This window comes from Hemitrygon akajei, chromosome 7 (genome assembly GCF_048418815.1).
Source record: "Hemitrygon akajei chromosome 7, sHemAka1.3, whole genome shotgun sequence".
Classification (NCBI taxonomy): Eukaryota; Metazoa; Chordata; class Chondrichthyes; order Myliobatiformes; family Dasyatidae; genus Hemitrygon; species Hemitrygon akajei.
Genome location: NC_133130.1, coordinates 85,222,440 through 85,245,283, shown reverse-complemented (window position 1 = coordinate 85,245,283; position 22,844 = coordinate 85,222,440). Strand labels below are relative to the sequence as shown.

The 22,844-nt window shown below is 41.0% G+C and overlaps 1 protein-coding gene across 2 annotated transcripts in view; it reads right to left on the bottom strand.

The window, feature by feature from the left end:
• Positions 1-2,457: 2,457 nt before the first annotated feature.
• LOC140730629 (beta-soluble NSF attachment protein) overlaps positions 2,458-22,844 on the bottom strand; it is a 38,865-nt gene continuing 18,478 nt past the window's right edge. For both annotated transcript variants that reach the window (XM_073051346.1, XM_073051347.1), the window contains exons 8-11: positions 21,164-21,268; positions 17,901-17,969; positions 12,396-12,446; positions 2,458-6,034 (exon numbers count right to left, since the gene is read on the bottom strand). In XM_073051346.1, the coding sequence (XP_072907447.1) occupies positions 5,936-6,034; positions 12,396-12,446; positions 17,901-17,969; positions 21,164-21,268 (324 nt within the window). In that variant the 3' untranslated portion in view covers positions 2,458-5,935. The remainder of the gene's footprint in view (positions 6,035-12,395; positions 12,447-17,900; positions 17,970-21,163; positions 21,269-22,844) is intronic.

Sequence of the window (22,844 nt, the reverse complement as noted above, 5' to 3'; positions counted from 1 at the left end):
ACAGGCACGTCAGCTTTTTGACTTTACTCTGCAGAAGCTGTTGTGATCAAGATTAATACACCAAGTAGAAGTCCTTTTGAGTTAGGAGAAAGCTAGGTCCTGCCGGGGAACTTGGATCATGTGTAGAGCCAAACACAGTCTGCACTTCTGAGAAAATCCAGCAACTCTAACAGAGCCATGTTGTCTTCTCTGAAGGAAAAATGGAACATAGAACATAGAAATCTACAGCACATTACAGGCCCTTCAGCCCACAATGTTGTGCTAACCATGTCACCTAGAGACTGCCTAGAATTTCCCTACCACATAGCCCTCTATTTTTCTAAGCTCCATGTATCTCTTAAAAGACCCGATTGTATCTGCCTCCACCACCACTGTCACCAGCAGTGCATTCCATGCACCCACCACTCTCTGTGTGAAAAATGTACCCCTGACATCCCCTTGGTACCTATTTCCAAGCACCTTAAACCTATGCCCCCTCATGTTAACCATTTCAGCCCTGGGAAAAGCCTCTGGCTATTCACACAGTCACGATCAATGCCCCTCATCATCTTATACACCTCAATCAGGTTACCTCTCATCCTCTGTCGCTCCAAGGAGAAAAGGCCAAGTATACTTAACCTATTCTCATAAGGTACGCCCTCCAATCCAGGCAACATTCTCATAAATCTCCTCTGCACTCTCCACATCCTTCCTGTAGTGAGGTGACCAGAAATGAACACTGGGGTCTGACCAAGGTCTTAAATAGCTTAACATTACCTCACGGCTCTTGAACTCAATCCCACGGTTGATGAAGGCCAACACACCATATGCCTTCCTAACAACACTGTCAACCTGCGCAGCAGCTTTGAATGTGTTATGGTCCGGCCCGAAGCCCGCATTCCGGGTCTTGATCTGGTCCACGGACTCCGGGTCTTGTAGCTGTCCCTCTTTTTGCCCTTGAGCCCAATTAGTCACACCTGTGGATCTTCGTGGCTTGTTGGGGCTCAAGGAGACACACCTGATGCCCATCGGCCGGCGGTGTATATAGGGGGCTCTGGGACTGAGTGGAATTCCCCTTATTAAAGACGAGTTCTTTGAGTAAGTCTGGCAGTCACCCTGGACCTAGTTCCCTTCCCATCCCTTGCCTCTGTCAGGCAAGCCTGGCCAGACTGCCGTTGCCCGGTGGGGGACTCTGCCCCTTTCCATCCCTCGCTGCCGATGGGTTGTGCCCCGCAACCTATTCAGGCCCCCGTGTTCCTGCCTAGGAGTTATGCGGCCCGCCCAGAGGTCTCTGCCCCTTTCCATCCCTCGCTGCCGACGGGTTGTGCCCCACAACCTACCCAGGTGCCCTGCGAAGTGCTCAGGCCCGTGTTCCTGCCTGGGAGGTCTGGGCCCTGCCTAGGAGTTACGCGGCCCGCCCAGAGGTCTCTGCCCCTACCTATTGTGGTAAACCATGTATACCTGTCTGGACACAGCCCTCTGCTGACTGCTCATTTGGCTCCTCCCACAGACCCCTGTATAAAGGTGATTGGGGCACTGCTCCTCCCACAGTCTTCGACATGGTCATGCCCATTTTCACTGTTAACAAAAGCCTATCATTTTGTACTTCCAGTCTCCTTGAGTTATTGATAGCGCATCACCTATCTCTCGTTGTCGACAGGTTGTGCCCCGCTACCTACCCAGGTGCCCCGCGACCTGCCCAGGCCCCTGTGTTCCTGCTTGGGAGGTCCGGGCCCTGCCCAGTGAACTCCTAGACCCTGCCTGAACTCTAAGATTTTACCAGAACCCCAGAATCACCTTGAACGTCACGTCCCTCACGCACACCACGGTCACCACATCTTGTCTATCGTTTAGTTGTTCCCGTCCTGCCCCTAGTACTTCAGTGCCTGCGTCCTGTGCTTGGGTCCAGCCTCCTGTTCCCTTATGACATAATGTACTATGGACAAAAACCCCAAGATCCGTGTGATCCTCCACACTGCCAAGAGTCTTACCATTTATATTATATTCTGTCTTCAAATTTGACCTACCAAAATGAACCACTTCACACTTACAGGGAGAAGATTACACACAGTGGGGGGAATTGAACTCTAGTCACTGGCACTTAATGCCCTTACACTAATAACTATGCTACCATGTCACTCCCCAAAAACAATTTATGAGATTCGGGAAAGATATTAGATAGAAATGGAATGGAAAATCAGAGGAGAAAAAATGTGGGCATTTTCATCAGTCATCATCATCATCTGTCATCAGTCTGACATCTAGAATACTTGAGACATATGGAATCAGTCAAGGGTTTGTATTGGCTTATTAGTTTGCAGATATGAGATAAGAGGATACTCTTGCAGCTGTAGGATTGATGGAATTGTAGACTAAAGGTACACTTCAAATAATGAAAGAACTCTGTACAAATAAAAGACCAAGAATTGGCCTTAAAGATATGCTGTATAGGATTAAAATGAAGAAATGAAGCCTTGATAATACTTTGAATGTTTTATTTTCATTGAGAAATTTAGGTCATCTCAGCAACAGACCAATTTCTGCTTCTGCCCAGAAGCACCAGATTTGCAAGTGAGACCAAACATCACAAATAGATTGTCCTGATGCATTAGATCCTAAACCGATTTATAATATGTAGATTTGATAACATTGTTCATATGGCCTTGTAACATGCTGAATGTGAACAGTTATACTGGGACAATGCTTCAGAACACAACACAACACATTGGAACAGGCATACAATCCACCAACTTAGTGGCAAAAGCTTAACACCATGACAGATAATATGCTGGAATAAATACCTAGTCAATTGACAAAATTGTCCCTGGTCACCTGACAACAAAAAAAAGTACAATTTAAAACTGGGATGGTAAGGAATTAAGTAATGTTAAGTAACTTTTTTATACTAAAGCCAGTCTTCAGTATGTTCCTTTTCCTTTTAATTCCTTTCCTACTCCAACTCAAGACTTTCATTCCGACACTAAAGATTAAGAATCGCTGTATGGCATATAGAGACTAAAAGGTGCATACCCCAAAGTTGTCACAATTTTTCAACAATTAAATTATTCTATTAAAGACAAATATCGTTTTTTGCAGAAGCTCAATGAAAAAGGCTTTCAGATATCTCTGCACTGAATTCTGAAAAGATCTGCCAATCATGGCATCAGATCTTAGAAGGGAAGGGAAAGCTGGATATATATTACAAGGCATCTCCATGCATGGCCATTTACGTATTGGACCAAACTGCAGTTCATTGCCAGTAATATGTAAATACATTTATCTTGATGCTGAATGGGATGAAGGAGAGTAGGTTCCCATCTGGGGGACTCTGTTCTCCAATGCCCAACAACAACTATTGTAATCAAGCTCGTAAACCACCTCTTCAAAACATGTGCGGGAACTTTATTAGTTTGAAAGCCATTTGCCAAAACCTCCCACTGAAGCAGGTTGGGGCCATTTAGCACTGTAACTGCACGGATGCATTTCAGGAATGCAATGGAAGACAGTTAAATTACCTCATCCTCACTAGAGTGCTCGTATCCTTATTTGCAACATAATGTTGATTATGCAACATCAGCATTTGTGAAACTGCAAACAAAGGTACATTTGTCTCCATCAAATTCCCAAAGCAAAATATTTTTCTTCATTATAAAAGTTCTGGTATGAATATCTAAACATTACAGCAAATCTGTAATAGTTAAGAATCAAACTTATTAATGATTTTTAACAATGGATTTGACATAATTTCAGAAATGTTTGAAGAATTAGTTCAAGTGAGCATTTCCCTACTTGGTAAAGTGCAGTTTTACAATGTTCCAAACATCAATTCCAGACTATGAATAGATTTAGAAAAAGAAGCACCCAAAACTTACACTAACTTCTGCATTCACAACAAAATCCCATATTATACTAAATTCTATTACTCTATCCAATAGTTAAAAATAACTAATTCTTTTCATTTTATTCTTAGGTTAAACAGCTGAGGATTTCATTTTTAAAAATATCGCATTTCAAAACATTTAGAACAGAACACAGAACATCACCAAATGGAATAGCTGAACAGATGTTGAAAAGCACAAGTAGCATAGAGAGCAAATCAGACCCAGCTAGCATTAATTCATGGACTTGGCCGCAATTTTCACTGTGAAAGTATAGAAATCTTCATAACCCAAACTAAACAGCTTTGTGTTCATTCGTCAGGATACAGCACTTTTACATTTGCAAAGTTAAAAGAACATTATTCATGCAGGGTGCATCTCAAGTTGACACTATCACTTAATGCCCACAGCGGGTCTATAGATTTAAAAAAAATGTTTTGGGCCCAATCACAATGATACAGCTTCACAATAATGTGAAATAAAACATACTTTGTTACATAAAATGTAGTCTTTTGCTTATTTAAAATGAGAATAGTACTCCCATAGAAAACAGCTAGGTCCACCGTAATACTGAGCATTAAAATGGTAATGAAACTCTGACCCGTATTTATACCTTAAGATGCTATAAGCCCCAATACATACACCCAACATTAAAAGTGCCTGGCTTTTAAAGATTGTGTGTGGGATGGAATGTATTTATTTTGTGAAGTATATAATCTGGAGCCAGACACGTAAATGCACTTGCACCACCTTCTACTCTCTAATCTCAGTTCTTCATTCAGTTTGTTAACTCAATCTGTCCAATAAGAGAAATGAAACTGCCAATACTGCTTACTTTCATCGGTGGAAAGCAATATCTGACCAATGGCATCAATGCTTTTCAATTACTTACACTAGAGCACCATAACTTTCCCAAGTCTTAAGTACTAGCAGTGCCAACTGAACAGACTGTTTATTGGTGATAAATGTGTTTGCAGTTGAAAGCTTGCCTGGAACAAGCTATACAGTCAAACTGTTATAAATTTAGACACATGCACATAAGCACAGAAAACATGAGACATGGAAGGTTAGCATTAGCCTTTCACAAAATATTGAATTCTGGATTTACAAAAAGAAACTTTCATATAAAATACTTAGCATATCCATGTAGTTGCACAGTAAATTGGAAAAGGTTCTACCTTATCAATTATGCAGTGTAAACAGACGAAGTCCGTGGCTGCCACTATATTACATAACCAGTGCATAAACAAGCCTTTTCCATTATGTCGATGAACCATCTAGCTAACAAAAAGAAAATTTGCAAACACAAAATAATCAAATCAATAAAAATACACTTTTTTAAGGAAACGTCCCTGACCAGAGAAGCCTTAAAATGAACCACTGATCACTTAAAAACCATTAACGCATTCTAAATGTCAGAGAGACCTTAATTAAATCATAACTGTAAATGGAATGACAAATATTTTTTAAAATATATAGTGAAACAATCACATTGCCCTTTTGTCTTACTAGATCTTTATACTCAACTGCAAAGGACAATAAAAAAAATGGTATTCAAATCAACATCTACAATACCTCCTCAGTAAGATACGGAAGGAAAGATGGAATTAAATTTTGCTTTCTGAACACAATGCCATTAAAAGTTTTATTTTAAAAATGAGAGGTGAGGCATTTGTTGGACTTACACCAACTAATGGTTTATTCAGGGTACATGTATTTCAGACCCTTACGTTCTTGCACATTTCCTCACAATGCCTTGCTGCATTATTGAAGTACTACCCAATGGACTTGCATTAACAGAAGAATTTTAACTTCACTAACATTCAGAACAGTTTTCAAGCAAAATGTTAAAAGAGTTTTTACCATGCCCTTTGTAGCACTGTGATGTTCCCATGTTGGGCATTATTCAATAAATGAGCACAAGAATATATTTTAAACTTACAATAACTGGCAGATAACACAAAGAAAACAAAACCTAATCATAAACATTGAAACAGGTATAACCAAGTTTGTCACAACCCAGTACACATAATAGCAGGTCACAAATTTGGCAAAATGCCTTATTATATGCCAATGGTTCACTTCAGGTCTCCTTCTCCGTGGATGGATTTTTTGATGCGCAGTAACATTGTTGTAAGCCATTGGTCCAGCCTTGATATGGAATCAAATTCCTTCACCTACAGGATTCAAGTGAAAATTACAGCTGTGGAATTAACAAGAATACCTGAAAAGCAACATACATGTACGGAGAAAATGCGGTCATCTTTAAAGTGCCTTTGAACTGGGAGGGGGGCAGGCGGCTTAAAAATTCTGGTCTTTAACCAGAATTTCAACAGTGCAAGGCATGGTAGCACAGTGGTTAGCACAACTCTTTTACAACGCCAGCGACCCAGGTTCAATTCCGCCACAGTCTGTCGGGAGTATCTCCCAGTCATTTGTGTGAGGTTCCTCTGGGTGTTCTGGTTTCCTCCCACAGTCCCAAGATGTACAGCTTAGTAGGTTAATTGATCACGTGTGTAACTGGACAGCGCAATCTCACTGGCCTGTTACTGTGCTATATCTCTAAAACATCAAACACACCACATTAATTCATTAATTCTAGGATCTGAGTTCTCTTCGGTCAGGAATAAATTGTAGTTTAACTCAAACAATTAGACTTTGGGATGCATTTCTAACCTTCTCACCCAAAGGAATGCTGTTAAATGAAAAGCAAGAAACTGTAATGCTGAAAACTCAGATTAAAAATATAAAATTTTGAAAATACTCAGCAGACTGTGGAGAGAACAGAATTAATGCTTCAAAATGCAGAAGTTTCAGAGTTTGAGTTTATTGTCATCTGACTGAACATATATACAACCAAATGATACAAAGTTCCTCTGGACCATGGTGCACCAACGAAACATAGACAACATACAGAACCAAAAACAAAATATAGAGGGTTCCAGTTAATTGGGCCATCGGTTAATCAGTGCAGCAGCTAATTTGGGACAAATCTTCAAGAACAAAAACTAATCAAGAAAATATTCGGTATTCCCTTCATTCGTTTGGTATACTATGCTGCTTAATTGGGGCAGGAAAGTGTCGCCAGTTTCTAACTAGCAACAGTCATGCACATTTGTGTAGCTGTTAGACACTATGGCCGTGCTTGGAGTGAACACTTTTTAAAACAGCGTCAGCTGCTTGTGTTTAAAAACCAGCGGTTTTCGTCACTGATAGATGGCAAGAAATAAGCAGCAAGGCAACTCAGAACTGTTTTGTTCACTGTGGTTTCAAGCATTCAGGTTTGGAGATGCCTGAAATGGCCAGTAGTGAAAATGAAATGTTTTCATTACTTCAATACGTTAGTAACTACAAATAATCAAGGTATCAACATCTTGAATGTTAGAATGAAAATTAAGATTTGGTGGATGCAGTCGTTAAAAAACATTCCTTAGGAGGCAGTAATCTCAATAAGATAAGAGTTCAACTTGAAATTTGATATGAAGAAAGTGAGGTCTGACGTCGCAGTATTTCAGTGGAGTAAAGGAAATTACGGTGGTATGAGAGAGGAGATGGGCAAAGTAAATTGGAAGGAGATGCTGGCAGGGATGACAGCAGAGCAGCAGTGTTTTGAGTTTCTGGGAGAAATGAGGAAGGTTCAGGATAGATGTATTCCAAAAACAGAGAAATACTCAAATGGAAACGTACAATTGTGCTGACAAGGGAAGTCAAAGCTAATGTAAAAGCAGAAGAGAGGGCATTTTACAAAGCACATATTAGCAGGAAGATAGAGGATTGAGAAGTTTTTAAAAACCTATGGAAAGCAACTAAAAGAATCATTAGGAGGGAAAAGATGAAATATAAAAGCAAGCTAGCAAACAATATTAAGGTAGATAGAAAAAGCTTTTTCAAGTATGTTAAGAATAAAAAAAAGAGATGAGAGAGGATATAGGACCACTAGAAAATGAGGCTGGAGAATTAGTAACAGGACACAAGGAGATGGCAGGTGAAATAATGAGTATTTTACATCGATCTTCACTGTGGAAGACACCAGCAGTGTGCCAAGTGTTGAAGGGTGTGAGAGAAGAGAAGAGAGCGCAGTTACTATTACAAGGGAGAAGGTGCTCAAACAGCTGAAAGACCATAAGTCACCCGGACCAGATGAACTGAAAGAGGTAGTGGTAGTGATTGTGGAGGCATTAGTAATGATAGAAACATTGAAAACCTACAACACAATACAAGCCCTTCGGCCCACAAAGTTTTGCGAAACATGTCCCTACCTTAGAAATTACTAGACTTACCTATAGCCCTCTAGTTTATTAAGCTCCATGTACCCATCTAAAAGTCTCTTAAAAGACTCTATCGTATCTGCCTCCACCACTGTTGCTGGCAGCCCATTCCACACACTCACCACTCTCTGAGTAAAAAAGTTACCCCTGACATCTCCTCTGTACCTACTCCCCAGCACCTTAGACCTGTGTCCTCTTGTGGCAACCACTTCAGCTCTGGGAAAATGCCTTTGACTATCCACACAATCAATGCCTCTCATTATCTTATACACCTCTATCAGGTCACCTCTCATCCTCTGTCGTTCCAAGGAGAAAAGGCTGAGTTCACTCAACCTATTCTCATAAGGTATGCTCCCCAATCCAGGCAACATCCTTGTAAATTTCCTCTGCACCCTTTCTATGACTTCCACATCTTTCCTGTAGTGAGGCAACCAGAACTGAGCACAGTATTCCAAGTGGGGTCTGACCAGGGTCCTATATAGCTGCAACATTACCTCTCAGCTCCTAAATTCAATTCCACAATTGATGAAGGCCAATACACCATACACCTTCTTAATCACAGTGTCAACCTGCACAGCAGCTTTGACTGTCCTATGGACTCGGACCACAAGATCCCTCTGATCCTCCACACTGCCAAGAGTCTTACCATTAATACTATATTCTGCCATCATATTTGACCTACCAAAATGAACCACCTCACACTTATCTAGGTTGAACTCCATCTGCCACTTCTTAGCCCAATTGTGCATCCTATCAATGTCCCACTGTAACCTCTGACAGCCCTCCACACTACCCACAACATCTCCAACCTCTGTGTCATCAGCAAATTTACTAACCCATTCCTCCACTTCCTCATCCAAATCATTTATAAAAATCATGAAGAGAAGTTGACCCAGAACAGATCCCTGAGGCACCCCACTGGTAACTGACCTCCATGCAGAATATGACCCGTCTACAACCACTCTTCGCCTTCCGTGGACAAGCCAGTTCTGGATCCACAAAGCAATGCCCCTTGGATCTCATGCCTCCTTACTTTCTCAATAAGCCTTGCATGGGGTACCTTATCAAATGCCTTGCTGAAATCCATATACACTACATCTACTGCTCTACCTTCATCAATGTGTTTAGTCACACCCTCAAAAAAATTCAATCAGGCTCGTAAGGCACGACCTGCCCTTTACAAAGCCATGCTGACTGCTTGATCTTTCAAGAATCAGTGACTGAGAGGACTGGAAAATTGCATATGTCACTCCACTCTTTAAGAAAGAAGAAAGGCCGCAGAAAGGAAATTATAGACCAGTTAGCCTGACCTCAGTGGTTGGGAAGATGCAAGAGTTAATTGTTAAGGACGAGGTGATGGAGTACTTGCTGACACAGGACAAGATAGGACAAAGTCAGCATGGTTTCCTTCAAGGAAAAATCTTGCCTGACAAACCTGTTGGAATTCTTTGAGATTAAAAGTAGGAGAGATAAAGGGGATGCAGTGGATGTTGTATATTTGGATTTTCAGGAGGCCTTTTACAAGGTGCCACACAAGTCTGCTTAGCAAGTTACTAGCATGGATAGAGCACTGGCTGATTGGTAGGAGGCAGGAAGCAAGAATAAAAGGATCCTTATCTGGTTGGCTGCCTTTGACTAGTGGTGCTCCACAGGGGTTGGTGTTGAGGACGCATCTTTTTATGCTGTGTATCAGTGATTTAGATGATGGAATAAATGGCTTTGTTGCTAAGTTTGCAGATGATGCAAAGATTGGTGGAGGGGCAGATAGAGTTGACAAAACAGGAAAGCTGCAGAAAGATTTAGACAGATTAGGAGGATGGGCAAAAAAGTGGCAAATGAAATACAGTGTTGGAAAATACATGGTCATACATTTTTGGAGAAGAAATAAACGTGCAGACTATTTTCTAAATGGGGAGAAAATCCAAAAATCTGAGATGTAAAGGTTAAGTTGCAGGTAGAGTCAGTGGTGAGGAGGGCAAGTGTAGTGTCAGCATTCTTTTCATGAGGTCTACAAAAGCAGGAATGTGATGCTGAGGCTTTATAAGGCACTGAGGAGGCCTCACCATGAGTAGTGCGAACATTTTTGGGCTCCTTATCTCAGAAAAATGCACTGGCATTGGAGAGTGTTCGGAGAAGGTTCACAAAGATAATTCTGATAACGAAAGGGTTATCATATGAGGCCTGTATTCATTGGAATTTAGAAGGGTGAGGGGGAATCTCATTGAAACCTTTCGAATGTTGAAAGGCTTAGACAGAGTAGATGTGGAAAGGATATTTCCCATGGTGGGGGAGTCGTCTAGGACAAAAGGGCACAGCCTCAGGATAGAGGGGCATCCATTTAAAACAGAGATGTAGAGAAATTTCTTTAGCCAGAGGGTGATGAATTTGTGGAATTTGTTACCACAGCCAGCTTTGGGGAACAGGGTGTATTTAAGGTGGACATCGATAGTCTTGATTGGCCATGGTATTAAAGGTTATGGGGAAACAGCCCGGGAGTGGGGCTGAGGATATGGGTAAAAAGGATCAGCCATGATTGAATGCCGAGCAGACACGATGGGCCAGATGGCCTAATTCTGCTCCTATGTCTTTCGCCTTCTTATGGTCTTATGAAGGCAGTCCATTATCTGCATTAGGTATATTAGGTATCTTTCATCCTACTGACATTGAGTGCCAGGTTGTTGCTGTGGCACCACTCAACTAGGTGGTATATCTCACTTGTGAATGCCCTCTCATCACCATATGAGATTCTGCCAACAATGGTTGCATCATCATCATCAAATTTATAGATGGCGCTTAAGTTCTGCCTAGCCACACAATCGTGGGTGTAGAGAGAGTTGAACACATCCCTGTGGTGCCCCAGTGTCGATTGTCAGCAAGATGGAGATGTTATTTCCAATCCACACAGATTGTGGTCTTCTGGTTATGAAGTCGAGGATCCAGCTGCAGACAAAGGTACAGAGGCCCAGATTCTGTGGCTTTTCAATCAGGACTGTGGGAAAACTACTGGAACTCAAATTTACAGTACGACAAAAAGAATGCTAAAGATACATAGAGGGTTAGGCAGCAAGAATGGAGAGGAGGGAAACTCAACTGAAGGTACAGGTGGTTGACCTGGTATTAAAACTAATCACTTCTGAAGAGAACTGAAAAGAATGCTTGTCCAAAGGCTACTGTACTCTCCTTCATTATTGCTTCTGATTTCTAGACAGGACAGTTCACTTTTGTAAGGATAGAGTTAACTGATACTTCCTTGGTATATATCAGAATAAAATAGATGTTCAGAGATGAAATGATGTCTGTGTGGAAAGTTATAATGAGCTGGAGATGTGTACAAGTGCGCCTCCCTGAGATGAGATAATGCATGATGTATTCCTCCTTACAGACCTATTAACCCTGTTTTCCTAAATTATTGTGACTGGCCTGAAGTTTGTAAGTGTTACCACTGAGGGATGGAAAAGTATTATGTTTTGCTTTGAAAGATCCTAAAGGGTATATAAAGAGTATAAACAGGGGCACTTACTTTGTGCAGTGGGGGTGGGGGGGAAGAAGAGAGTCTTGTCGTAGGCTAGGTTACAGCTAGTGACTTGTGCTCAGCTAGGAAAAGTATGTTGAAAGGAGTCAGAGTTAGACCTGAACTTCAGGAGAGGCTGCATGCAGCCAGTCCACAGATCAACTCATTTAGAGCATGATAAGTATTATTTTGATTTCTGTACTGCTACTACTATAGAAATTCAATTTTTCCCTTTTGTATTGCATTTGTGCTAGTTCTAATAAAGTATTTTCTTGTGGCCTTGGACTTGTGTGCCATCTCCCTTTACATGTGAATACCCTGAGCTGAACCAGGAAAGAACACATAACAAATGTTAAAATAATTTCTGTTTACAACCTCCCACCTCTTCCATAACTATACCATCAATTGTTCACATATTCTTTTCTTCCAAAATGCTCCCAAGGTCTGAACCTTCCATAGTGTTACCTTACTAGTGCTCCCTAACATACTCTGCCTTTTCAAGCTTAACAGTCTCCTTTGCGGGAGCTGCAGCTTCTGAGTGGGAACACTGTCAATGCCACAGCATCAGAAGACAACTTACATGCACCACTGCATATTTCACACGTGCACTGCACTACTTAGTGTGCAAATTGCTTCCTGAGTGGTTAGACAAGTGAATTAAACAATTAAAGCAAAATTCTCATAATTACTTGACTTATGGAACCTGGAAGTTTGAAACATTAACACAAAAATCAGTATTTGCCAACTGTCTGTACTTACTGCTTCAGTGTACGCTTCACCATTCTGTTCTTCATGTGCTTCAAGCAATTTCTACCAAGAAGAAAGATGGACAATTATAATGGCAGATATGAATGCACAATATGGTTATTACCCAGACTTCATCAACCTAGCTGTGACTAAAACACTGACAGTGCAGAGGTAGGAGCTAAAGTGGGGGGAGGAAGGATGTCTGGTTCACTGGTAGCATTGGGTATACTTCACTTAAAAACACTGCTGAACAAAAGAATGTGGCCAAAAAAATTAAACGAACCAGGCAGCATCTATTTTTTTTTAAATTTGCATCAGGCAAATGAGGAAGAAATTATTTTACTCTTCTGGAGTGAAGCACGATAGATGGTCTTGCAACACCTTGGAAATTGGACTGAGCTTTTCTGTAGTGTGGCATCCAACTCCAGCACAGCCAATGAAGTCACCTCCTATGCCACACACCTTTACAGCCAGCATGAGATTTACATCCACATTGTCCCGGGCACAGATTAATCAAGAACCTATCAACCACCATCATAAATCTAACCAATGACTTGGCCTGCCCAGCATCAGTGCCAAAGAATTCCACAGGTTCACCAGCCTCTGTCTGAAAAATAAATTTTTCTCATCTACTCTAAATGGACATTCCTCTTCCTCAATTTGAGGCTGTGACCTCTGGTCCTAGACTCCCCCTCAATAGGAGACATCCTCTCCACATCCACTCTATCCAGACCTTTCATATTGGATAAGTTTCAGTAAGATCCCCCCCTCATTCTTCTAAACTCCAGTGAGTATAGGCCTCAAGCTCGTCACATGTTAACCCTTTCATTCCTGGGATCATTCTCAGGAACTTCCTCTCCAATGCCACACATCCTTTCCTATATAAGGAGTCCAAAACTGCTCACAATACTCCAAATGTGGTCTCACCAACACCTTATAAAGTCTCAGCATCACACCCTTGCTTTTGTATTCTAGTCCTCTTGAAATGAACCCTAGCATTGCATTTGCCTTCCTTATCACTGACTCAACCTTTAGGAAATCTTGCAAGAAGACTCCCAAATCCTCTGATGTTTGAATTTTCTCCCCATTTACAAAATAGTCTATGCCCTTATCCTTTCTATCAAAGTGCAAGACCATACACTTCGTTACATTATATTTCATCTGCCACTACTTTGCCCATTCCCCCAATCTGTCTAAGCCTTCTGCAGATACCCTGCTTCCTCAACACTGCCTGCCCTTCCACCATCTTCATATTGTCTACAAAGTTGCCATAAAGCCATCAATTCCTTCATCCAAATCATTGACATAAAACATGAAAAGTGGTCTCAACATAGACCCGTGCGGAACACCAATAGTCACTGGCAGCCAACCCGAAAAGGCTTCCTTTATCCCCACTCTTTTACCTTCTGCCACTCCGCCAATCTTCTATGCATTCTAGTACCTTTCCTGTAATACCATGGGCTCTTATTTTGTTAAACAGCCTCATGTGCAACACCTTCTCAAAGGCACTCTGAAAATCAAAATATACATCCACTGCCTCTCCTTTGTCTATCCTGCCTGTCAGTTCCTCAAATAATTAGAACAGATTTGTCAGGCAAGATTTCCCCTTAAGGACTTGGGCCTATTTTACCATGTGCCTCCAAGCACTTCAAAATCTTATGCTTAATAATAGATTCCAACAAATTTCTAACCAGTGAAGTCAGGCTAACTGGCCTATAATTTCCTTACTTTTGCCTCCCTCCCTTCTTAAAGAGTCGAGTGACATTTGCAACATTTTAGTCCTCCAGAACCATTCGAGAATCCAGTGATTCTTGAAAGATCATTACTAATGCCTTTACAATCTCTTCAGCCACCTCTTGCAGAACCCTGGGGTGTAGTCCATCTGGTCAAGGTGACTTATCTGCCTTCACACCTTTCAGCTTCCCAGGCACCTTCTCCTTAGCAATAGCGACGACACTCACTTCTGACCCCAGACACTCTTGCATTTCTGGCATTCTGCTAATGTCTTCCACAGTAAAGACTGACACAAAGTACTTAATAGGTTCATCTACCATTTCTTTGTCCTGCATAACTACCTCTCCAATGTCATTTTCCAACAGTCCAATATCCACTTAGTCTCTCTTTTACTCCTTATACATCTGAACAAACTTTTCATATTTTATATTATTGTCTAATTTACAATAATTAAATATTTCATATTTTAAATATATTTAATTAAATATAATTAAATATTTCATATTTTCTCTCTGTATGGCTTTTTAGTTGCATTTTGCTGGTTTTTAAAAGCTTCCCAATTGTCTAGCTTCCCACTAATTTTTGTTATATTACATGCCCTCTCTTTTGCTTTTACGCTGTCTTTGACTTCTCTTCTCAGCCACTGTTGCTTCATCCTCCCTTAGAATATGTCTTCATCTTTGGGATGTATCTTTCCTGCACCTTTTGAATTTCCCTCAGAAACTCCATCCATTACTGTTCTGCCATCATCTCTGCTAGTGATCCCTTCCAATCAACTTTGGTTAGGTCCTCTCTCATGCCTCTGTAATACCCTTTATTCCACTGTAACAATGATACATCCAATTTTAGCTTCTCCTTCTCAAACTGCAGGGTGAATTACATCGTATTATGATCACTGCCTCTTAAGGGTTCCTTTACCATAAACTTCCTAATCAAATCTGGTCATTACTTAACACTCAATCCAGAATTGCCATTCCCTTCGTGGGCTCAACCACAAGTTGCTCTAAAAAGCCGTCTGGTTGGCATTCTACAGATTCCTTTTCTTGGAATTCAGCACCAACCAACTTTTCTCAATCTAACTGCATACTGAAATTCCCATTACTATTGCAACATTTCCCTTTCTACATGCCTTTTCTATCTACCATTGTAATTTGTAGCCCACATCCTGACCATTGTTTTGATGCCTGTAGGTAACTCCCATCAGGGTTTATTTATCCTTGCAGTTTCTTAATTCTATCTACAAGGATTCTGCATCTTCTGATCCCATGTCACCTCTTTCTAAGGACTTAATTTCATTTTTTACAAACAGAACCACCCCACTTCCTCTGCCTACCTGCCTGTCCTTTTGATAAAATGTGTACCTTTGGTTGTTAAGCTCCAAACTATAATATTCCTTCAGCCACAACTCGGAGATGCCCACATAATCTCTGTCAAAAGGTCATCTACCTTATTCAGTATTCTTCACGCATTCAAATATAACATCACCCTTTTTGATTTTGGCCCCTGTTGCTCTTTAACTCCTCCCACTGACTGCAATTTTGCCCTATCCTCAGCCTGTTCTTTTTCACGGTGACACTTAGAATCTGCATCTACTTGTATACCAACAGCCCCATTCTCAGCCCTATCACTCCAGTTCCCACCCCCCTGCCAAGATAGTAAACCTGCCCACAAGGATTTTGGTCTCCCTCGAGGTCAGATGTTACCTGTCCTTTTCGCACAAGTCATACCTCCAGAAGAGATCCCAATGATCCAGAAATCTGAAACCTGCCCCGTGCACTAATTCTTCACCCAGTCATCTGGTAAATAATTCTATCCTTACTCTTGTGGGCACGTGGCACAAACAGCAACCCAGCTTTTCAGCTTTCTGCCTAACTACCTGTACTCTTTCACCCTCCCCATTTAGAAAGTCATGGACCCAATCTGAGACATCCATAACCCTGGCAGCGGGGAGGCAACATGCCTCTTTCACATCCAGAGAATCAGCTTTCTGCTGCTCCGATTATGGAATCCCCTACCACAACTGCACTCCTCTTCTCCCCCACCTTCCCTTCTGTGCCACGTAGCCAGACTCAGTGCTGGAGACCTGATCACTGCGGCTTCCCCCAGTAAGTCACCACACCCCACCCTACCCCAAATACTATCCAAAGTGGTATCCTTATTATTGAGAGGAACAGCCACAAAAGTAATCTACAATGACCGCTTATTCCCTTTCCCTCTCCCAGGGACTTGCCTCCTGCAACCTAGGGAGGACCTATCTATCATCTCCTCATTCTCCTGTATGAGTCAAAGGCCACTGAGCTACAGCTCCAGCTCCTTAGCATGGTCTACATGGAGCTGCAGCTCAATGCACTTTGTGCAGATGTAGTTGCCAGGGAGACTGGAGGTCTCCAAAACGTCCCACATCTCACACAAGGAACACAACACTTCCTCCAGATCCATTCTCAGTACACTAGCTATGTACTAACAGACAAAAAAAACTTACTAGAAACTTTCTTACGTACACAGAACCTCTGTCTGCGCTTGCCGAGCCTGTTGAGTCAAAGCCACACCACTCTAACAATGCCCACTCCAAAAATGGCCGCTCCCCTTACACCACTTTGCTGTAAATGCTGTCAGTCACTAAAGCACTCAGGCAGCCTTTTAAGGAAGAAATTGAGTTAATGCTTCAGGTTAGTGGCTTTTCTTTAGAATATCATCAATCTGAAACATTCACTATTTCCCTCTCCTCAAATGCTGCCTGACCTCCTGAGTACTTCCATGATCACTCGCCAATTTCCAGCATTCACGGTATTTTGCTTTTCACTTTTTGAAAAACATTCCAAGATCAACTAAAGTTTTAAAATAATAAAAACAACAAAAACACAAAACTATCTATAAAAGGAATCCTTTTGTAAATTAATACTATTCTTGCAATTTTTCTCTTCTGTTGAAAGAGAAAGAATTCCCTGCCCCTTGTCTGAATTGAGAATTTCCAACACAAGTACTGGAAATCTCAGAGTTTCATGCTCTTGCTGCAGAGTCTAATAGGAGTCTAGTTATTGAAGAGCCCACCAATGGGGAATCTGCTGGAACACAAGTACCTGCACTTTTGAGGTTTGCATGTTTGTGAAAACCAGCAGTTGTGTGCTGCAAGCATTTCTGCATTAAATTCAGCCCAATAGTTTCTTTCACATTGGGCCCAACTTCTGACTTTTAACAATGAGGGTATCATGGCGATTTATGCTCAGTTTTAGCAAAACTGATTATTGTATTTCTAATCCCCATGTCCTGACATGCAACAAGTTCCATCAACTTAACACATTTGAGGTCACCTTAATATGATCCAATTATTAAAATCCTCGTTAATTTATAAATCACTCCCAGTTCGCGCCCTTATGCTCAATTTTTCATCTCATCCATTTCTTTTTATCTGCTTTCCTGCACTTCTAACTGATCAATCATCACCAAATGTAAAAGTTGTTCCGCTATTGACAGCATTATATTTAATTCCAAAGGCCTTAAAATCTAGAATTTCTTCCTGTAAGTCTCTCCAATGCTCCTTTTCCATCACTGAAATAATTTAGCTAATTATTTGACTGAATTTTTGGTCATCTCATACATGGCTTGATGTTCATATTTTAATCTGATAAAATGCCACATGGTACTTTGTGTTACATGCACTGTACAAGTAGTTTTCTATTTCTCAGTCCTTATTAGCGGTTTTCCTGTTATGCAAGAACTGAACTTGCTATTTCAAATGAGAACAGAGTGTGGCCATCTCTTTATTTGATTTTCAACAAGTACCTTTAAAAGTTTGCATTCCCGCGAGTCTGAAAATGCTGGAAACATTTCTTCATACTTCTCTAAAGCAAGCTAAAAAAATAAAATCAAGAACATAATTTAATTCCCCACACATTGAAATGACATGGACACAATACATTGGCACTGTATTAACTCACATTCTTCAACAAAAGAATGGCTTTTGCCGTACACAGCGTTCAGTTGACCGGAACATTTAGTGGGCTTGTCAGCTACAATTGTCAATTAGTGGGTTAAATTCAGCAACCTGCACAGGAAATTTTTGGTGCTGTTGCGCTGGTTGGGCAGAATGGTTTTCCAACCAGAAAGTAGGCTCACTGGAATACACAGAATGAACCATACCAACATGCACATTAGGGTAGGGAGGAGGTCACTCAATCCTTTGAATGATTAGTAGGATCATAGCTTCTCTGCAATGCACTCTCAATTCTAAATTACAAATTAATTGTATGTATTTATATTTATTGTGTTCTTAATGCTTACTGGTTTTCTTTTGTGGTGCATCAGATCCGGAGTAACAATCATTTTGTTCTCCTTTACATTTGTCCACTGGTGAATGACAATAAATTCAGGCCTAATCACACAACCTACTTACCAACTACGTCTAAAATAAAATCCAAACATTCTGTTCCCTCTATTTGAGAAAGTTTCAAGAACTTGTAACACAAAAAGAGATTTTTTTTTTAATATATCACCTCATCTCTCACACTGTCAGCATTTTATTTATTCTAGATTCTCCCAGAGGAGGAAACATACTCTCCACATCCACTCTGTTAAGATCTGTCAGGATACTTCAAACAAAGTCACCTGACAATCATCTCAACTCAAACGGATACAACCATATTCTGCCCAAGCTTTCCTCAGAAGATCTTCTTCCCGAACCAGCAAGAAGAAGCTGGAATTAAACAATCACTCTAGGTGGGGAAAGGAGGACTGGTAATGCAAAAAGTTAGGAGTAGAATATAGAAAATGTAAAATAATTATTCCAGGTTGCTTTGAATCTTTCGAGAATTTACTCCATTTTCTTTTTGAGAGAACTAAACCCCACACTTACAAAACTAAAACTTCAAAGCCACACAGGCTCTTTGACACTTGTTTGGATCTTAATTAAGCTACATATGGTCGATTAAGCCCCGACCTTCAGACTGAGAATACTGGATAATTATCCTAATTTCATGCAAAGACCAGTGGAGAGTTTAAGTGCTGGCAGCAGAATTGCGATCAGTGGGTGAGCAGGGTATCACTGACACAACCTTCCTGATTTATACATGCACCAGTGCAGATAGATACACCAGAGGTTGCTTCAGTTTCTTCCCATGAAATCAGTGCCAACATCACCATTAATTATTTACACACAAAAATTGGGATTATTATTCTCCTAATGTCACTGGGAATAAAGAGCTAAGAGTTTTAATTTCAGTTCTTTTGTGGGATGGAGTGCGCCACTCTCCATCCTCTAGGAGAAAATACCCCCCCCCCCCCCTTCCCACCTCTCAAACATTATGGGGTTTACAGATCAGCCTGAAACTTCACTGGATCAACCACAAATAAGATGGCTGCAAGAGGCCTGTCTAACCCGTGGTGAGAGTCTCACTTCCAGATATCCCAGAGCCTTTCCATCATCTGCAAGATACAAGTCTGGAGAGAGATGGGATAGTCTCCACTTGTCTGAATGAGTGCGGCTCCAACGACATTCAGGAAGCTTGACATGATCCAAAACGGAGCAGCTCACTCGGCTGGTACCCCACGCGCTACCTTAAACAATACTTACCTGCACTTTCAGAGCACAGTGGCTGCAGGGTGTACCACCTGCAAAGTGCACTGTGGCTCCAAGCCACCAAGTCATTTCCGTATCACCCACTACAAACGTGACGTCTTTCACAAGCGGGACAAGGACAGGAATGCACATGAACACCAACAAATTCCCCTCCAAGTTGCAAATCATCCAGAGTTCGATCACCATTCTTTCACTGTTACCAGTCTAAACCCCGGAATTCACTCCGCGAAACACAATGCATCAATATCCCTGAACACAGGACTAAAGAAGTTCTAGGCAGCTTCACAAAAAGGGATGGAAAATAAACACAGGATTTGCCAAATCCCACAGATTAAAATAATTAAGTGTTCCAGCACTAAAAACACAAATCGTAAAGCAACCACTATGTTCTTTGCCAAATGAATCTCTCTGGAACATCAAAATATAAATCAGACAGTCAGGTCTGTTACTCAACTCTCCCAGCAACACCGTGAGCATTCCTCATCATCATTATGTACCATGTCGTATGAATTGGGCAATCATGGTCTTTTCATGACCATGATTATTCCTTTCCATGACCATGATTATTCTTGGCAAATTGTTCTCCAGAAGTGACTTGCCATTGCCTTCTTCTGGGTAGTGGCTTTACAAGACGGGAGACCCCAGCCATTATCAATACTCTTCAGAGTTTGTCTGCCTGGCACCAACGGTTACATTACCGGGGCTTGTGATGTGCACCAGCTGCTCATACAACCATCCACCACCAGCTCACGTGGCTTCACGTGACCCTGATCAGGGTGGGCTAAGCAGGTGCTACACCTTGCCCAAGGGTGACCTGCAGGCTAGCGGAGGGAAGGAGCGCCTTAAACCTCCTTTGGTAGAAATGTATCTCCACCCCGCCGCCCTAACTGTGTGCATTACCTTCATTACTATCTCATGCAATAGGCGGCTTCTTTGGATATGGGAGCTCCAGCTTTCCAAACAGCGCTGTTAACAATTCACATGACGGTTGTTATAAAAGCAACTATCTCTAAATTTGCTTCTAAGATTTCACGGGATTTTATGGCTATTGAAACGAAGACTACAGATTCAAGATTCAAGAATATTTAGTGTCATTTCCAGTACACAAGTGTAAAGAAAACAAAATAATTGTTAAAATAATATAAAATTAATTTAATTTTCTCCTCCGAAATGTGTGTAAGCTTGTCCTTAGAACAACAACATACCAGTCTTTTCTATTGTTAAATCATGTGAGATTGCTAACTTATGTTTCAGTGGAAGCAAACTCATTCTTGAGCCCTGGGTAGAGACTCTTCGCATCAATTCTAACTGGGGATACGGTAACTGGCAGAAATCAACTTATCAGGTCCAAGCTTCATTTTAATCCAAGAACACAGACTTCCTTTATTATATGAACTATAAAATACATTATTTCATATTTACAAAATATATTATATATGATATGAAATATATTTAACAATGTAATACTCACCTTGGCATTCAGCTCATCAACAATAAAATGGCACAGTGCAGCCTTGAAGAAATATTCCTTTGCACTATACTTCAGCAATGGATTGTCCATTGTGTTGGTCCCAACCTGCAACACAAAAAGCGCTTCAATTGCACTTGACTAGACACAAGCAAAAAACAATTAAGTAATGTACAGCCTAGGTAATAATATTGTCTTCAATTGTTGGTGATAAACTAGTGCCTGAATACAAAATGTCAAAGTTCTAGATTTGTCAACAGAAATAATTATCAGGAGTATACTGTCCAAACTGCAGCTATTCCAGCATCAAGCTAAAACCATCCCAAAACAATTATTAATCATGACAACTCTCGGGAAATTCTTCAAAATGTCTACTGTATTTCTGAAAATAATTGGCTAGTTACCCAATACTGAATTGCCAAGAAAATGGCTGGGGGAAGCCATGGAAATTCTAAAATAGAAAATCAAAAGCAACTTTGTAAGAATACCTTGAAGTATTTAATTTGCCTTTTATTTTTGATGGATCACATCAACCTCTCTCTCATACCATTCAGTTGAATTATAAAATTTCTACCACACACAACCTCTTACTCTGGTCTATGATCAAATGATGCCAAATGCTTCCAGGAAGCTACCCACAAGACTTGATTAATCTTGATATCAATGAGGTTTGCTGATGACTGTGGTTGGGATAGCTGAATTTCTGGGCTTACCTCAGACCATGCCAGCTTATTTGCATAGAGGCAAGAGGAGTGCATTCTCAGCTCCTTGCTGTGTTTGACTGTGTAGTGACCACAGCGCTTTGCCTGAGTGACCACAATTCCATTAAGTTTTAAAATAGTTCTAAAGAATGACAGGAATGGTCTCTGAAGTAAGGTCATACACTGAGTTAGAGCCAAATTTGGAGGCATTAAATGGGATTTTGCAGTGGTTAGATGGGTGAGACTGTTTGCAGATAGAGGGACATCAGGTAAGTGGGAGACTTTTACAAGTGCAGTAACTGGAGTTCAGGGGCAGCATGTTCCTACTAGGTTGAAGGGCAAGGCTGGAAAGTTTAGGGAACTTTGGTTATTGAGAGATATTGAGGCTCTGATCTGGGACAAGGAGGTACACATCAGAATTAGGTAGCTGGGATCAAATATATATGAAATACAAGAGTACACTTACAAGGGAAATCAGTATGGCAAAAAGAATACAGGGGATGGATCTGGCAGGGAAGTTTAAGGAAAGTCCCAAGATAGCTTACAGGTAGATGAAGAATAAAAGAGAGGCCTGGGAGATAATAGGCCCACTTGAAGACCAGCAGGGCTGTTTATGCATGGAGTTACATGAGATGGCTAAGATTTTTAAAGGATACTTGTCATCATTCTTCCTTCCTGTTGAAAAGATTATGGAAGCTCAGGAACCAAGGCAAAGTTATCAGTCTTGGACTAAATAAGGATTGCTGAAGACGAGAAAGTTCAAAGCACTTTAAGGTGGATACATTCTCAGGGACTGACTGAGTGCGTCCCAGAACATTGTGGGAAGCAAGGGAAGAAATTGCAGAGGTTGTTGCAAAGATATTTGCATCATCTTTAGCCATGAGTGAAGTTCTGGAAGACTGGAGGGTGGCTCATGTTCTGTTGTTTAATGGCAGGGCCTTACAGGGCAGGAAGTGGATAAATTACTAGATGGGATTCTAAGG